Genomic DNA, 17,244 nt, shown 5'->3' with positions numbered 1-17,244 from the left:
TGTGCATTCCCCTCTCTCCACCACTCCTTTTAAGGGCCTCTCTCTCCTCACTTCTCCCCTCCCTGTAGATCGACCTGGGGTGCAGGATCACGCTAAGATCGAGGTTCTCCAGGACCGTCTGTCGGAGGTGCTCCAGGCCTACATCAGGGTGAACCACCCAGGAGGACGGCTGCTCTACGCCAGGATGATCCAGAAGCTGGCCGACCTGCGCAGCCTCAACGAGGAGCACTCCAAGCAGTACCGCTCGCTGTCCTTCCAGCCAGAGCACAGCATGCAGCTCACCCCGCTGGTGCTGGAGGTGTTTGGGAGCGAGGTGTCATAGCAGCCCCTCTGACCCCTCCCCATGAGGGACCCCCTAGATGGCATTGAGTTGCTGGATGGAAGGTTCAGCGATGGAAGGGTATCTGAAGGGGGATAGCTGAAAGGACCTGATAGTCACACTGTCAAAGAGAAGGTTTTGGGGGGTTAATTAGGGGATAATGGGTAAAGAGAGGAGTGAGGGGCTTTGATAAGGTTGGAATTTCCCATTGATAAGAAAAGGGAATTTCAAACAGAATGTATTTATAAATATATATACATACATAAGCTAATATCTATATTAAAAAAAAAAAAAAAAAAAAAAAGGTTGTTTCGATTAAAACAAAAGGATGAGTAATCTAATGTATATTATAGGATATGTAGGCCCTATTTGTGTGCATATGAATGTGTGTATGTGTTGACATGGTGTTTCAATTGTAAAAAATGAAATGCATGTATACACGCACAGACACACCCCGAGTAGAGTGTGAAGGGCCTTCTATTTTTGAAGTTTGTATATTGAATGACCACAAGAGGGTGTTGTGCACAGGCTCTGACTGAGTGTTTAGTAGTGGGACTAACATCTGTGTTTAAGTAACAATTAATGGATCGGTTAATGTGTAGGCTACACGGAATATGTGTGGAAAATCTGGAAACTATTTGGATCTGTTGCCCCCTTCAAAATATACATATTTGCCACTCTAAAAGCTCTTGCCTTCATAAGAGGAAAGAGCAACATGTTTTTGGGTCATTTTCATTATGGATTATTGGCTCGCTAAAATAAAATGAGCTAAACTAACCTAGTAAGGTGGCTAACGGCCATGCCTCAGGGAGAAGTTAGCCTTTGCTAAATACATATGTACAGTTGAAGTCGGAAGTTTACATACACCTTAGCCAAATACATTTAACTCGGTTTTTCACAATTTCTGACATTTAATCCCAGTAAAAAGTCCTGGTTTTAGGTCAGTTAGGATCACCACTTTATTTTAAGAATGTGAAATGTAAGAGAATGATTTCTTTCAGCTTTTATTTCTTTTATCACATTCCCAGTGGGTCAGAAGGTATACATTCAATTAGTATTTGGTAGCATTGCCTTTAAATTGTTTAATTTGGGTCAAATGTTTCGTGTAGCCTTCCACAAGCTTCCCACAATAAGTTGGGTGAATTTTGGCCCATTCCTCCTGACAGAGCTGGTGTAACTGAGTCAGGTTTGTAGGCCTCCTTGCTTGCACACGCTTTTTCACTTCTGCCCACAAATTCTCTATAGGATTGAGGTCAGGGCTTTGTGATGGCCACTCCAATACCTTGACTTTGTTGTCCTTAAGCCATTTTGCCACAACTTTGGAAGTATGCTTGGGGTCATTGTCCATTTGGAAGACCCATTTGCGACCAAGCTTTAACTTCCTGACTGATGTCTTGAGATGTTGCTTCAATATATCCACCTTCATGATGCCATCTATTTTGTGAAGTGCACCAGTCCCTCCTGCAGCAAAGCACCCCCACAACATGATACTGCCACCTCCGTGCTTCACGGTTGGGATGGTGTTCTTCAGCTTGCACGCCTCCCCCTTTTTCCTCCAAACATAACAATGGTCATTATGGCCAAACAGATCTATTTTTGTTTCATCAGACCAGAGGACATTTCTCCAAAAAGTACGATCTTTGTCCCCATGTGCAGTTGCACACCGTAGTCTGGCTTTTTTTATGGCGGTTTTGGAGCAGTGGCTTCTTCGTTGCTGAGCAGCCTTTCAGGTTATGTCGATATAGGACTTGTTTTACTGTGGATATAGATACTTTTGTTTCCTCCAGCATCTTCACAAGGTCCTTTGCTGTTGTTCTGCGATTTGATTTGCACTTTTCGCACCAAAGTACGTTCATCTCTAGGAGACAGAAGGCGTCTCCTTCCTGAGCGGTATGACAGCTGCGTGGTCCCATGGTGTTTATACGTGCGTACTATTGTTTGTACAGATGAACGTGGTACCTTCAGGCATTTGGAAATTGCTCCCAAATATGAACCAGACTTGTGGGGGTCTACAATATTTTTCTGAGGTCTTGGCTAATTTTCTTTTGATTTTCCCATGATCTCAAGCAAAGAGGCACTGAGTTTGAAGGTAGACCTTGAAATACATCCACAGGTACACATCCAATTGACTCAAATGATCAGAAGCTTCTAAAGCCATGACATCATTTTCTGGATGTTTCCAAGCTGTTTAAATGCAGTCAACTTAGTGTATGTAAACTTCTGACCCACTGGAATTGTGATACAGTAAATTATAAGTGAAATAATCTGTCTGTAAACAATTATTGGAAAAATTACTTGTCATGCACAAAGTAGATGTCCTAACAGACTTGCCAGAACTATAGTTTAACAAGAAATTTGTGGAGTGGTTGAAAAACTAGTTTTAATGACTCCAACCTAAGTGTATTTAAACTTGCGACTTCAACTGTATGCAAGCCTACAATCAGTGGAGGAAAAAACCGGTTGTCCTCTTTAGTCAAACCTGTCTGTCAGGATGTAATAATTACTGTAGTAATTACACAAACTTTTAAATCAAATTTGAAGATGCTTTTAAGGCTAGATCAAATTATAATCACAATAAAATACAATCACAAATTCACTCCCACCAGTTTTGTTTTGAGAGACGTTTGGTTTTGCTTAGTAGGTCGAAGGGTCAGCGTATCACAGTAGTGTTCTGCAGGTCTGGCTCTCCCTCTTGTGGTCATTGCCTGTAAATACCACTTGTTATTTCTGTACATAAGGGAAAAAGATGGCAAATACTAAGATAATTCAGTTGAGAAGAATGCTCTGGAGATATATGCAAAAATGAGATGGACTATTTTCTTATGTTGTACGTCTCTTTGACATCTCAATAAGCTTTGACAACTATATATCTATAATTGTTTTGATGCAAACTCATTACTTTGGACTGGTTTGATTTTAATCAAGATTGTTTCCTAAAATCAGCGTTCATTCAGCTGCGTCAAGACCTTCTCACATACCAAGGAGACGTTCTGACTCAACCTGCTGCTCTATAAAGCTGCTCTGTAAAGCTACCATACCGTTGGAACCAGGAAAAAGACAACACAATCATGCGCTTTACTACTAACACTGCCTCAACTCAAACTGACAAGGATACAGGCCAATCAATCAGTCACCGTAGCGACGGGCATGCCTCTCTTCAGCAAGCCAACCAACGCCTCTTTTTCTGCAGTAGAACAGCAGCCAGCCTCGCAGGACTCTTCATAGCTTTAACGTGACCGCAGCCATTCAGGCCCAACTCAATGGTTGTAGTGCACCAAGGGCTGATGGGACTGAATTCGTGTGTAGTGGCTTTGAATATGTCACTCCGATAGGTGACGTCCCCTACCTAGGAAGTGACTGACACTGAACTGATCTAGCGAGGAGCGCTTGGGGAGTTGGACTCGGGAGTGAACCCTGAGACTGTATAGCAAATTTAATGATGAATTTTAGAATAAGAATCATAGAATACCGGTGTGCAGAGCGTATATTGATGGGTCCTCCTCCCGGCCCAAAGTGGTTTTCTCACACTGCAGCCCTTGTCCAGACCCCACTGTGTGTAAGCCAGGTCATGTGGAGACAGCTGGCTTTTTTTTTACCTATCACGTATGCATAAACCAATGTAAAGGAATGTAGGGAAGATGGGGTCAGGGGCTCTAATGGGAGGAACTCCTCCAAGAGCGATCTGCCTGCTGCCAAGCTGGCTCAGAAAGACACACCCCAAAAACTGCACCCCTCTCTCCCGACGCAGGTCAGCAACTTCACCTCGGTAGCCTTACAAAACTCTCAGTTCAACATTTAACAGATACCTCATTGAAGCTGAAAACGTTCATAATAGCATAGAAGGGAACCAAACGTAACACAGTGACAAACACACACACATGCATACATCCACACACACGCCATGACTTTCTCTTCGGAAACCTCTGCAGTGTTCTGTTTTTCGTCAAGTTCTTTGTTTGATGTGAAACTGCCTAGAGAGATGCGTTGCAGACCCAGTATAGAGGGATCCCATTGTTTTCACACACAGGGTGTCGGTCTGTTTTTCTTTATCACAGCAAGACAATCATGTGTACAAGAGGCAGGCCGCAACATTTCACATAAAAAACTATGAGTCATAGTGCGTCTGACTCAATGGTTCCCGCTGTGTCCAGTCCTGATCAGTATTGTTATTGAGAGGAATAGGTGATGCTGAGGTATGACTAATAATATATATATCATGCAGTCACCATGGCTGATTTGAGGCAGTGTCTCTGTGATCAGTGCCTTGTCAGGTTTACCGACATGAAATAACCTGACTTGGTAAAAATATTACATAGAAGGAATAAATGTCTTGTTTCAGTGTAATATTAAGCTCTGTAAATGGTTGCAGACAGATTCCTGATAAGGCGATGCTCACAGCGGTCCAGCCTACGTTTTTGGTGGCTCTGTTGTATTCCTCTGGTGACGTGTGAAGCCAGCTGAATTCTGAATAGAGTTGCAAAAAACTTTTATTGAAAGTTCCTGGAATTTTGCAACCATGATCCTGAATCCCAGTTAGAGTTGATTGTATACAGAGTTGTGCCGCCAGGCGCTGTGTTAACCAAAACAAACTACCTCTCCCATCCGCACATGTATTTTTGGCATGATTGTTTCATCTATTTTAACACTAATTCATTTTATTTATTCCTTTTACTTCTCAAATGCTGGATGATTTACCTCAACACATCTCAAAATAAGCCTACAGATCAAGAGGGGGCTGTCGCCACTCCACGTCTCTTAGTGTTGGGGGGGTTGAAATGGCCCCTCTTGTTAAGTGTCGCCTTCAATGCATTTATGCTAACAACTTGGTTTGGACAGCTTGTAGCTGGGATATTATGACATTGCTTCCTCATGCTAGAGGCCTCAGTTAGCGTCAGTTAGCAATCATACATCATACACAGTTAGTAGGTGTATGATGTAGTGTCAAGATTTATGAAAGGTTTTAGGATCCCAACATAACCGTTTCATGTCTTGATGTTTTAGTTGTCTCTGTCTTGCGTCTTTGCCATTGCTTGCTCGGGCTGCTCTCAGCAAAGTGTTCTACTGCCCCTCTTACTCATAGCTCATCGTTCTGGAATCCAGGTCTTTATTGTAAAATGCTGACGTACAAGACACAGCCCTATGGTGGCACAGTGCTTTACCAACAAAGCATGCTGTTTAAATGTTTCGGACTCAAGGAAGATGTGTGTGTATAATCATACGTTCACCCCCCCCTTCCTATGTCTTTATTTTCTTCTTGAGGCAAAGTTTTTATTTGGCTAGAGGGCGATGAGAAAAGAGATGATGGAATGTGTATATCTCTGAGGAGGAAAGCCTCTTTTAGTCTGTAGTCATATTGGTCACTTTTGGAATCTTTTCGTTTTGCTGTGATCATTATCTGCTACCTCTTAATATGCGCTTGCTCACACACATGTCACAAATAAACACAGAACTACAATATGTGCACACACTCGGTGTCCACACTTTCACCAGCAGTTTTTGCCAATGATATACTCATGTTTCTGTCTCTGTGCTCTGACTTACGTCTGAATTCTATTACTGATGATCACTATAGCAAATCTGCAGTGATGTAGGCATCGCAGGGTCATTAAACAGTTTGTCTTTTAACATTGAATGCACATTTTAGCTCCGTTACCTTGGTGTGCCTAGAACCCAGAGCCTTATTTTAGGACAATATCAGGGGTTTAATGAAACAAATGACTTTTTTTTTCTGTTTTAAGACCTTGTTCAAGTGGCTTTTCACAACTACATTCCTTTTGTCAAATCAATCTTTAGTGGTTTAGAGAATAACTATCAGCTCACCCCTTCTGGGAAGCACATGTCAAATAATGATCCACCGGACGCAAATATGCTTCACATCTTTAAAGCTATGGGGCTCTCTTTAGACAGATTTCTTAAAACATAGGTGATGATTTAGGGACGTACGTAAGGCTAACATAACATGTATATAGACACCATGTCACACCTGACAGTTTTTATTTACTACTATAGACCATCATAGTGCATTGCTCTGCAGAGAGGATGTGGTTCAGTATATTTGTGTGAAATATAACAAATGGCCATTCTTCCTCATTTATGTTAAGTGCCATACTATGCTAACGTAGTTGTTATTAGAGCCTATGTATACTTCTGCCAAATACAGTTGGTACGCTGTATGTAGCGAAAGTGTCACTGGAATGGAAGGCGGTGTGAACTGTTCTGAATCTTTACTCCTATTGGATGCCAGTAAATAGTTGTTAGCAAGCACTAGTGGTCGAGTTCTCCTTTTGTATGTTTGTTTATAATCCTAACCGTTTTCCTTGATGCGTTCTCAAAGGACAATATGTTACTATTGAGTTTATGAAGTAGCATCTAAATTGATCTTGTGAAAAGTTGGTCCAAAAATGGTAAACTGGTAAACTCTTGGACTAGTTGGATGTGGAATTTTGTTGACTGTGACTTCTGCTAGCCAGACCATTTCTCATTAGTAATCAACCATTGTAATTGATCTCAAAGTCCCAAGATAAGTACTTGTATACATGCACACCATGTAATTCTCAAGACTCAATGCTTCAAACTGTCTTTCAACATAGCCTTGTCATTGATCTAATTGATAGTATTATCATTGTCTTTGTTCAATCACCGCCCGTTCTGTATCTTTTACGTTTCTTTTATTCTTAAGTTGATCCATTGTACATTGATTTATGTGCATTGTATGTAGTATATAATGTTTTGGAAAATCACAAATAAACCGCTGTAGATAATGCAAAGATCATGTGTATTTTCCTATTTTCTCAAGAAGAAACATACTATATTTGTTACCCTCAAGGAGGGCCTGTATAAGTCTTGAACATTGAATTCATTTGTATACATGGCACAAAAGCTCTTGCTGTTTATTGATGCCTTCCTCACCAAAATAATTGCTCTTGTTTTGTCCCATTTGGCCAGTAGAGAGAGCTAGTCTCCTGCTTAGTCAACTTCTTTCTCTCAGTCAACTGGCCCTCCTCCCCAGTCATTTTGGGACTAATGTGAATCATGCATATATGAATGGGTTCTAGGGATCAGCAGTGGGGAAAACGGCCGAGTGGGGAAAATGAATGAGGGTTTTGTTTGTCAGTGCACATACGTAGTTGGTTGGTGGTTGTGATCATATGGCTTGCCTTCTGAAAGTTTAACATGTGAGATTTGTAAGTGCAATTCAGTGTGTGTGGGTGTTTTTTTTCTTTTTTCGCCCTTTACACATTCAAATTGGTTCCCATTATCGCTGAGCAGATGCACTCACAAGGAGGAGAAGGCCGGCTGTTTGGCTTCTTTTATGAAAGTCATCCAAACATCATTAAGCCAATCTCTGCCATGTGACTATCGAGAATGACTTCGATGTACAGGAGTCTGTACTTCCTGGGAGAGGCAGAGAGATGGTTGAAGAAAAGGAGAGACAATTCTGGGATATTTCTTTTGAGATGCAAGAGAAAAAATAATTCCTTTGCCTCGACTTGTCGGCATCGCAGGCTTGAGGGGTTAGGTCTCAGCACAGCGTCTGATGTGGCTGTAAGGTCCAATCCATGAGAGGCAGACTCGGCCACAGATGTCACATTTGTAGGCCGGCCCGAATGTTGTTGTTACCTCTTTGCTTCTCTATGTTGAGCTAAGGCTAGTTTCGCTTGTCTGCAGCCCTCTGCGAAGTCCCTGCTGCCAGTGTAGACGGTCCTAGGCGGCATCTTCCCAGGTGTTGACGTTGATGGCAAAGGACTTGAGGTCTTGCTTGCAGACATCTTTATAGCGTAGCTGTGGGTGGTCAGTTAGTCTCTTTCCAGCGGACAATTCTGTATAGAGAATATTAATTCCGACGAACGTGGTCCAGCCTGCGAAGTCGTCGCTGCCTCAGAGAGAACATACTGGGTAGCTGTGCTCTCTCCAGTTGATGTCCAGTATTCGCCTCAGGCGGTGCAGGTGGAAGTTGTTTTGCCTTCGCTCTTGTGAGTATGGTGTCTAGGTTTTGCTGCCATACAGGAGCGAGCTGGTGACACAAGCTTTGTACACCTGTACCTTTGTGTGTACTGTGGTGGTTCCATACCCTGTATGCCAGTTTACCAAAGGTGGAGACTGCTTTTCCTATGCGGCTGTTGGTGATGGTGGACCCAAGGTAAGTGAAGTTGCTGGCGAGGTGGGTGCCAGCACTTCCTTGTTTAACTCCACCTCAGATTTTGAAGGGGTCTGAAGTGGACACGTCGAACTGGATGGTGCCTTGTTGCATGTTGTCGTTTGTCTGGAGTCGGTCTCCCCAGCTCGTGCTGCGTGCTCTGTTCACCCATCATGCTACAGTTTAATAAACCCTCCATGGAACACAACATTCTGGGTTGAGGGTCCCTAGCATATGACTGAAGCCTTTGGGTTGGCAATAATCTCGTTTTTATGAGTGCCTTAAACACTAGCCAGATGCTATGAAACACAGTGTTGATTGCTAATTATCTGTGTGCGTCATGATTGCCTCATGAAGGACTCACTCGGAAGTGTTTATAAAATCACATTCCTGCGTATTGCTTAACCAACCGCTAACAGTCAAGTTATTGATTCAGTCCCCTTCTGAGATGATTAGTCATATCCTGCTCTGCTCAGAGATTCAGATGTTCCCTGGAATATCGCTGAGTATAACAGAATAAATACAGTGCATTCGGAAAGTATTCAGATCCCTTGACTTTTTCCACATTTTGTTACGTTAGTCTTATTCTAAATTTTTTTTTTTTTTTTAAATTCCCCTCATCAATTTACACACAATACCCCATAATGTCAAAGCAAAAACGGGGTTTTAGACATTTTTGCAAAAAATGTAATCTAATCGCATTTACATAAGTATTCAGACCCTTTACTCAGTACTTTGTTGAATCACCTTCGGCAGCGATTACAGCCTCCAGTCTTCTTGGGTATGATGCTCCAAGCTTGTATCCTGAGCTGTTTGGGGCAGGTTTTCATCAAGGATCTCTCTGTACTTTGCTCCATACATCTTTCCCTCGATCCTGACTAGTCTCCCAGTCCCTGCCGCTGAAAAACATCCCCACAGCATGATGCTGCTGCCACCACCACGCTTCATTGTAGGGCTGGTGCCAGGTTTCCTCCAGATGTGACGCTTGGCATTCAGACCAAAGAGTTTAATCTTGGTTTCATCAGACCAGAGAATCTTGTTTCTCATGGTGAGAGTCCTTTAGATGCCTTTTGGAAAACTCCAAGCGGGCTGTCATGTGCCTTTTACTGAGGAGTGGCTTCTGTCTGGTCACTCTGCCATAAAGGCCTGTTTGGTGGAGTGCTGCAGAGATGGTTCTTCTTCTGGAATGTTCTCCCATGTCCACAGAGGAATTCTGGAGCTCTGTCAGAGTGACCATAAGGGTTCTTGGTCACCTCTCTGACCAAGGCCCTTCTCCCCCGATTGCTCAGTTTGGCCCGACAGCCATATCTAAGAAGAGTCTTGGTGGTTCCAAACTTCTTCCATTTAAGTATGATGGAGGCCACTGTGTTCTTGAGGAGCTTCAATGCTGCGGACATTTTTTGGTACCCTTCCCCAGATCTGTGCCTCGACACAATCCTGTCTCTGAGCTCTACGGACAATTCTTTCGACCTCGTGGCTTGGTTTTTGCTCTGACATGCACTGTCAACTGTGGGACCTTTATATAGACAGGTGTGTGTGCCTTTCCAAATCATGTTCAATTAATTTAATTTACAGGTGGACTCCAATCAAGTTGTAGAAACATCTCATCTTTTTCATTATTGGGTATTGTGTGTAGATTGATTAGGGGGGGGGGGGATAATTGTATCCCATTTTAGAATAAGGCTCTAACGTAACAAAATGTGGAGAAGGGGTCTGAATACTTTCTGAATGCACTGTATGTCCAACATTCCTCCGCTGGACTACACATGAAGTAGTTTTACAGGGGAGTATGCCTCGCAGTGTGCCAAAATACCCCTGAGGAGAATGTAGCCTAAAGGGGTTAAAGCCTATGGCTCCCCCTCCTGATCGCTCCTCTCGCAGTGGCCCAGATGGGCTAGTTTGAGTTTCACAGGGCTAGTTTGGTAGCTCTGAGGGAGGTTGTCCTTGACCTTGAGCTGTGGAGAGCAGAGTGGGACCAGAGCGAGAGGGGCGCTGGGTGGTTCAGTGCAGCTAAGGAGTAGAGGGGGTTAGGGGAGAAAAAAGGCCTACTGTAACAGTACTGACGCACGATTTGAAACATGAAGGGAGGGCAAATGGAATCCCTGGCAGGAATCTCTAATCCCAGTTACTGGGTCATGGAGCCACTGGCGACCGCGTGAATGTACTTTGCAACCCACTTGGGGGGGGGGGGAGAATCTAGCACTCTGATAGCCGATAACTAACAATGACCTATTTAATTATTTGACTTGATCTAAGTACTCCAGGGAAACGGGATAGCATCTAGCACTTGTTAAAGGTTTGATAACTATCAATTACTTATTTTCTTCTGTCTACAGTATATGCTAGGGACCCTCAACCCAGAATGTTGTGTTCCATGGAGGGTTTATTAAACTGTAGCATGATGGGTGAACAGAGCACGCAGCACGAGCTGGGGAGACCGACTCCAGACAAACGACAAGCATGCCTCTCCTGAGACGCATTGTTTCAGCAGCGGAAAGTAATGGACCTTTTCGTTTCCTACCCCACAGCACAGAAGCCACCGTCCGGCCTTCCTATCTGTAGCTAGGGAGGACAGGACGTGGCCTGGTGGAAGTGTCTGCTTGAGAAAACAGTGCCAAAAAGCCTTCCCTTAAAGGGAAGATATTGCTAACCAGTACTACCTACCGCTATCAACACTTCCTCACTTTACTATTGTGTGTGTGTGATCCATCTTGACACAACATACAGTTGAAGTCGGAAGTTTACATACACCTTAGCCAAATACATTTAAACTCAGTTTTTCACAATTGCTGACATTTAATCAGAGTAAAAATTCCCTGTCTTAGGTCAGTTAGGATCGCCACTTTATTTCAAGAATGTGAAATGTCAGAATAATAGTAGAGAGAATTATTTATTTAAGCTTTTATTTCTTTCATCACATTCCCAGTGGGTCAGAAGTTTACATACACTCAATTAGTATTTGGTAGCATTGCCTTTAAATTGTTCAACTTGGGTCAAACGTTTTGGGTAGCCTTCCACAAGCTTCCCAGAATAAGTTGGGTGAATTTTGGCCCATTCCTCCTGACAGAGCTGGTGTAACTGAGTCAGGTTTGTAGGCCTCCTTGCTCGCACACGCTTTTTCAGTTCTGCCCACACATTTTCTATAGGATTGCGATCAGGGCTTTGTGATGGCCACTCCAATACCTTGACTTTGTTGTCCTTAAGCCATTTTGCCACAACTTTGGAAGTATGCTTGGGGTCATTGTCCATTTGGAAGACCCATTTGCGACCAAGCTTTAACTTCCTGACTGATGTCTTGAGATGTTGCTTCAATATATCCACATAATTTCCCCCCCTCAAGATGCCATCTATTTTGTGAAGTGCACCAGTCCCTCCTGCAGCAAAGCACCCCCACAACATGATGCTGCCACCCACGTGCTTCACGGTTGGGATGGTGTTCTTCGGCTTGCAAGCCTCCCCCCTTTTCCTCCAAACATAACGATGGTCATTATGGCCAAACAGTTCTATTTTTGTTTCATCAGACGAGAGGACATTTCTCAAAAAGTACGATCTTTGTCCCCATGTGCAGTTGCACACCGTAGTCTGGCTTTTTTTATGGCGGTTTTGGAGCAGTGGCTTCTTCCTTGCTGAGCGGCCTTTCAGGTTATGTCGATATAGGCCTCGTTTTACTGTGGATATAGATACTTTTGTACCTGTTTCCTCCAGTATCTTCACAAGGTCTTTTGTTGTTGTTCTGGGATTGATTTGCACTTTTTGCACCAAAGTACGTTCATCTCGAGGAGACAGAAGGCGTCTCCTTCCTGAGCGGTATGACAGCTGCGTGGTCCCATGGTGTTTATACTTGCGTACTATTGTTTGTACAGATGAACGTGGTACCTTCAGGCGTTTGGAAATTGCTCCCAAGGATGAACCAGACTTGTGGAGGTCTACAATTTTTTTCAGAGGTCTTGGCTGATTTCTTTTGATTTTCCCATGATGTCAAGCAAAGAGGCACTGAGTTTGAAGGTAGGCTTTGAAATACATCCACAGGTACACCTCCAGTGCACTCAAATGATGTCAATTAGCCAATCAGAAGCTTCTAAAGCCATGACATAATTTTCTGGAATTTTCCAAGCTGTTTAAAGGCACAGTCAACTTAGTGTATGTAAACATCTGACCCACTGGAATTGTGATATAGTGAATTATGAGTGAAATAATCTGTAAACAATTGTTGGGAAAATTACTTGTGTCATGCACAAAGTAGATGTCCTAACCTACTTGCTAGAACTCTAGTTTGTTAACAAAACAATTGTGGAGTGGTTGAAAAACGAGTTTTAATGACTCCAACCTAAGTGTATGTAAAAGTCCGACTTCAACTGTATGTTGTGTTGTGAGTATGTTCTTGCTTTCTCTTTAGTGATTGTGTGTTTCTATTGACAAACTCATCAGTCTGTATACACTTGAGTATAGAAAACATTTGGGAAACATGCTCTTTCCATGACAGACCTATCAGGTGAATCCAGGTGAAAGCTATGATCCCTTATTGATGTCACTTGTTAAATCCACTTTAATCAGTGTAGATGAAGGGGAGGAGACAGGTTAAATAATACTTTTTTTTAAGCCTTGAGACATGAATTGTGTATGTGTGCCATTCAGTGGGTGAATGGGCAAGACAAAAGATTCGGAGAGTATTCAAACCCCTTCACTTTTTTCACATTTTGTTATGTTACTGCCTTAACTCTAAAATGGATTAAATCGTTTTTTCCCCTCGTCAATCTACACATAATTCCCCATAATACCCCCTTTTTTGTGCAAATGTATTCAGATCCTTTACTCAGTACTTTGATGAAGCAGCGATTACAGCCTCAAGTCTTCTTGGGTATGACGCTACAAGCTTGGCACACCTGTATTTGAGGAGTTTCTCCCGTTATTCTCTGCAGATCCTCAAAGCGCTGTCAGATTGGATGTGGCGCGTCACTGCACAGCTATTTTCAGGTCTCTCCAGAGATGTTCGATCTGGTTCAAGTCCGGGCTCTGGCTGGGCCACTCAAGGACATTCAGAGACTTGTTCCACAGCTTGAGACTGTAGGCGGATTGTGGCCTACCCTGTTCATAACTAAACTGCTAATGTACGGGAAATTCTAGGTCTCGTTTACACCCCCACCCTTAACCGTACCCACAGAAGCTTACAGTCCGCATCGAAGAATGGGGAGCCACCCAGACCATCGTAGTCAAATTCCACTACCTTCTTGGGAAGGAGGATGTTCTCTGTAAGGCATCACAATATAGTTTGAATAGTATTTTATTTACAGTACATGGCACAATTAGCTTTTACCAACTAGCTGCAGCCGGATAGCCTCGGTGCTAGGTGGCGCGGTACTAATTAGCCTAGTCGTTGGAAGGCTTGACTGTAACTCCATGATGGCCCAAGTTGGACCATCCTTGTTTTCAAATGTAGAAACTTATGGGCTTAAGGATATACCTTTCTCATTAATGGATTTGACTTAGCTGTCCAGTTAGCTGTCCAGTTAGCTGTCCAGTTAGCTGTCCAGTTAGCTGTCCAGTTAGCTGTCCAGTTAGCTGTCCAGTTAGCTGTCCAGTTAGCTGTCCAGTTAGCTGTCCAGTTAGCTGTCCAGTTGTTTTGAACATTGACTTGGGAAATGGGAATCATTTGGAATAAGTGCAATAACCTAGGTAGTACAGTTATCTTAACAGAATTAATGTGACCTGCTAATGAAAATGGGAAGAGACGACCACCTTGTAAAATACTTCTTTGTGCGCGCCAGGAGTGTTTTGAAGTTATGTTTAAACAGAGCCTAGTGAGCTTGTGACCTTTATCCCCAAATAAGTAAAGACCTGATGCTCCACCTTAAATGGGAAATTGGCATACCCAATTCCTTCTGCTAACTGATTAATGGGGAGGAGCACACTTTTTGTTAGGTTTAACTTATAACCAGAGAATGTCCAAGAGATACGGTATGGACTCCACAGGGTTAGAGATGTATAAAAGAAGATCGTCTGCATATAAGGACACCTTGTGAGTTAAGTCGCCCCTTAGTATTCCCTTAAACCTCTAGTCCACGCGCAGGCTGATAGCAAAAGGCTCAATAACCATATCAAATAGGAAAGGGGATAAACAGCAGCACCCCCCCCCCCCCCCCCCTGTGGAGAGGGAAGTAGCTGGAGGTAACATTGTTGGTGTGAACAGAAACTACTGGGGACGAGTACGAAATCTTAATCCAGGAAAGGAATGACGGGTCAAACCCAAATCTCCCTAGTACTGTAAATAGATATTCCCACTCAACCCGGTTGTAAGCCTTTCTCAGCATCAAGAGGGATGACAACCTCTGGCTGTAGAGTTGAGTGGACAGAATAAACAACATTAAATAGCCGGCGCATATTATAGAAATATTACCTACCTGAGACAAATCAGGTTTGGTCTGAGTTAATTATATTAGGCATCACTGTCTCTAAATGGTGTGAAAGGACCTTGTGAGAATTGTATAATCGCAGCACAAAAGGCTTATAGGGCGGTATGAGCCATAGTCTAGGGGATTCTTGTCCTTTTAAGCAAAACCGAAATAGTCACCTGGGTAAGTGTCTGGGGCAGCTTCTGACCAGAAAGGATTTCATTGCACATTGAGCTGAGGATAGGGGATAGTTTAGAGGAGACATTCTTCATAAAATTCAATAGGGAAGCCATCAGGCCCAGGAGCTTCACCGCTCTGCATGAACTGGATTGCCAGAGTAGTTTCATAACTTATTGAGGCATCCATGTTAGTTTGTTCATCTGAATTGAGACCGGGGATGTCCAGAGCAGAGTAGAATTACTTAAGTTGATTTGATTGATTTCTTTGGGACTGGTAGAAGTTACATCAGCTGCTAAACAGATTTCAGATTTTCAGGAAAGATTGTCAAATTCCGATTGGTGTAGCAGTCTCTCTTTGTAGAGTTAGAGTCGGAGAAGAGGCATACCTGTTGTCCACATCTAGAATGAGTTGAGATAGCTCTGATAAGATTTTAGTGTGTTTTTTTGGTCATACGCTGTGTATGAAATCATTTGGCCCCTTAGATATGCTTTTAACGACTCCCACACAGTGAGACACGTCAGGGGTGCAGTTGATCTGTAAAAAGACATCAATGTGAGTTCATATGTATTTTTTAAAGGCACTACAGGATAGTAGTAGTGGGTCAAGTCGCCACGCTCGTTGTGACACGGTACTGTCCAGAAAGTGGATATCTAGCAGGACAGGGCCATGGTCTGAGAGAATGATGATGTGATATTGGCTATTAGTTTAAAAAGGAAGAATTATATTTTCCAGCAGGAAAAAGTCAATCCTAGAGTATGAGTGGTGGACTGGAGTAAAAAGGAGTATTGTTTAGCAGTGGGATAGCTCCTCCTCCATGGATCAGACAAATTATAGGATTCTAGAATGAGTTGATCACTGAACCTGATTTAGAAATGACATTGTTGGGCTTCGGTCTGGATCTGTCTAGACTTGGATGTAATACACAATTGAAATCTCCGCCCAATATCAAATGATGATAGATAAGGTCGGGAAGTGTTGCGATGAGGTTGAGCGTCATCTCAATTAGGACCATAGAGGTTAGCCAGAATAACCTGTGTGCTAAACAATTTCCCCATTACTATAACATATCTGCCATTAGTATCTGAAATTACTTTGGAGGAGACACACCGTGCCTTTTCTGATAAGGATGGCTGCCCCTCTGGCTTTAGCACCAAAGTTTGAGTGAAATATTTGGTCTACCCATCCTCTCTTTAGTTTATCATGGTCGCTGGACTGGAGATGGGTCTCTTGGAGAAATTTTAAAGACTTAAGATAAGCATACACTCGGCTATGCTTGACCACATGGTTAATTCCTTTTAAGTTCCAGGTGATAAAGCATGTGGTGCCTGGAGTTTGTGAATTAGGCATAGTCATAGTAATCGTACTAACATTCATTTCTAATCACATGGCCAGTGTGCTGAAAAGGTCAGAGTAATGAAATAAAAAGAAAAACAAGAAAATACCCAGAAGAAAACCTTGGACCCCTATGCTGGCCTTGCTGCATCTACCTCTCCTAGACTAGAGCAAAATGTTAAACCGAACCTCATTAGAGCTCTATCCAACTCAGTTCTCTAATGTATCTTATGCAATATGCATATTTGAAGGATAATAAAACAATATACACTACCGGTCCAAAGTTTTAGAACACCTACTCATTGAAGGGTTTTTCTTTCTTTTTTACAATTTTCTACATTGTTGAATAATAGTGAAGACATCAAAACTATGAAATAACACATATGGAATCATGTAGTAACCAAAAACTGTTAAACAAATCAAAATATTTTATAATTGCGATTCTTCAAATAGCCACACGGTTTTGCCTTGATGACAGCTTTCACACTCTTGCCATTTTCTCACCTGGAATGCATTTCAATTCTCTCAACCAGCTTCACCTGAGGTAGGAATGCATTTCAATTAATAGGTGTACCTTGTTAATTTGTGGAATTTCTTTCCTTAATGCATTTGAGCCAATCAGTTGTGTTGTGACAAGGAAGGGGTGGTATACAGAAGATAGCCCTAATTGGTAAAAGACCAAGTCCTTATGTGTATTAACACTGTCATTAACCACCCTGTCCTAGTGTGTAGTAACACTGTCATTAACCACCCAGCTCATTTGCACATCATCATCTGCACATCTATCACTCCAGTGTTAATGCTAAATTGTAATTATTTCGCCTCTATGGCCTATTTATTGCCTTACCTCCCTAATCTTACTACATTTGCACACACTGTACATAGAT

General features: G+C 42.6%; 1 protein-coding gene across 3 annotated transcripts in view; it reads left to right on the top strand.

Moving 5' to 3' along the window:
• LOC120059182 (vitamin D3 receptor A) overlaps window positions 1-632 on the top strand; it is a 77,449-nt gene extending 76,817 nt beyond the window's left edge. For all 3 annotated transcript variants that reach the window (XM_039008033.1, XM_039008034.1, XM_039008035.1), the window contains one exon: window positions 69-632. In XM_039008033.1, the coding sequence (XP_038863961.1) occupies window positions 69-322 (254 nt within the window). In that variant the 3' untranslated portion in view covers window positions 323-632. The remainder of the gene's footprint in view (window positions 1-68) is intronic.
• The last annotated feature ends 16,612 nt before the right edge of the window (window positions 633-17,244 follow it).

Source organism: Salvelinus namaycush, chromosome 14, assembly GCF_016432855.1.
Source record: "Salvelinus namaycush isolate Seneca chromosome 14, SaNama_1.0, whole genome shotgun sequence".
NCBI lineage: Eukaryota > Metazoa > Chordata > Actinopteri > Salmoniformes > Salmonidae > Salvelinus > Salvelinus namaycush.
The sequence above is the reverse complement of the archived record's forward strand: the minus strand, read 5'-3'. Positions and strand labels throughout refer to the sequence as shown.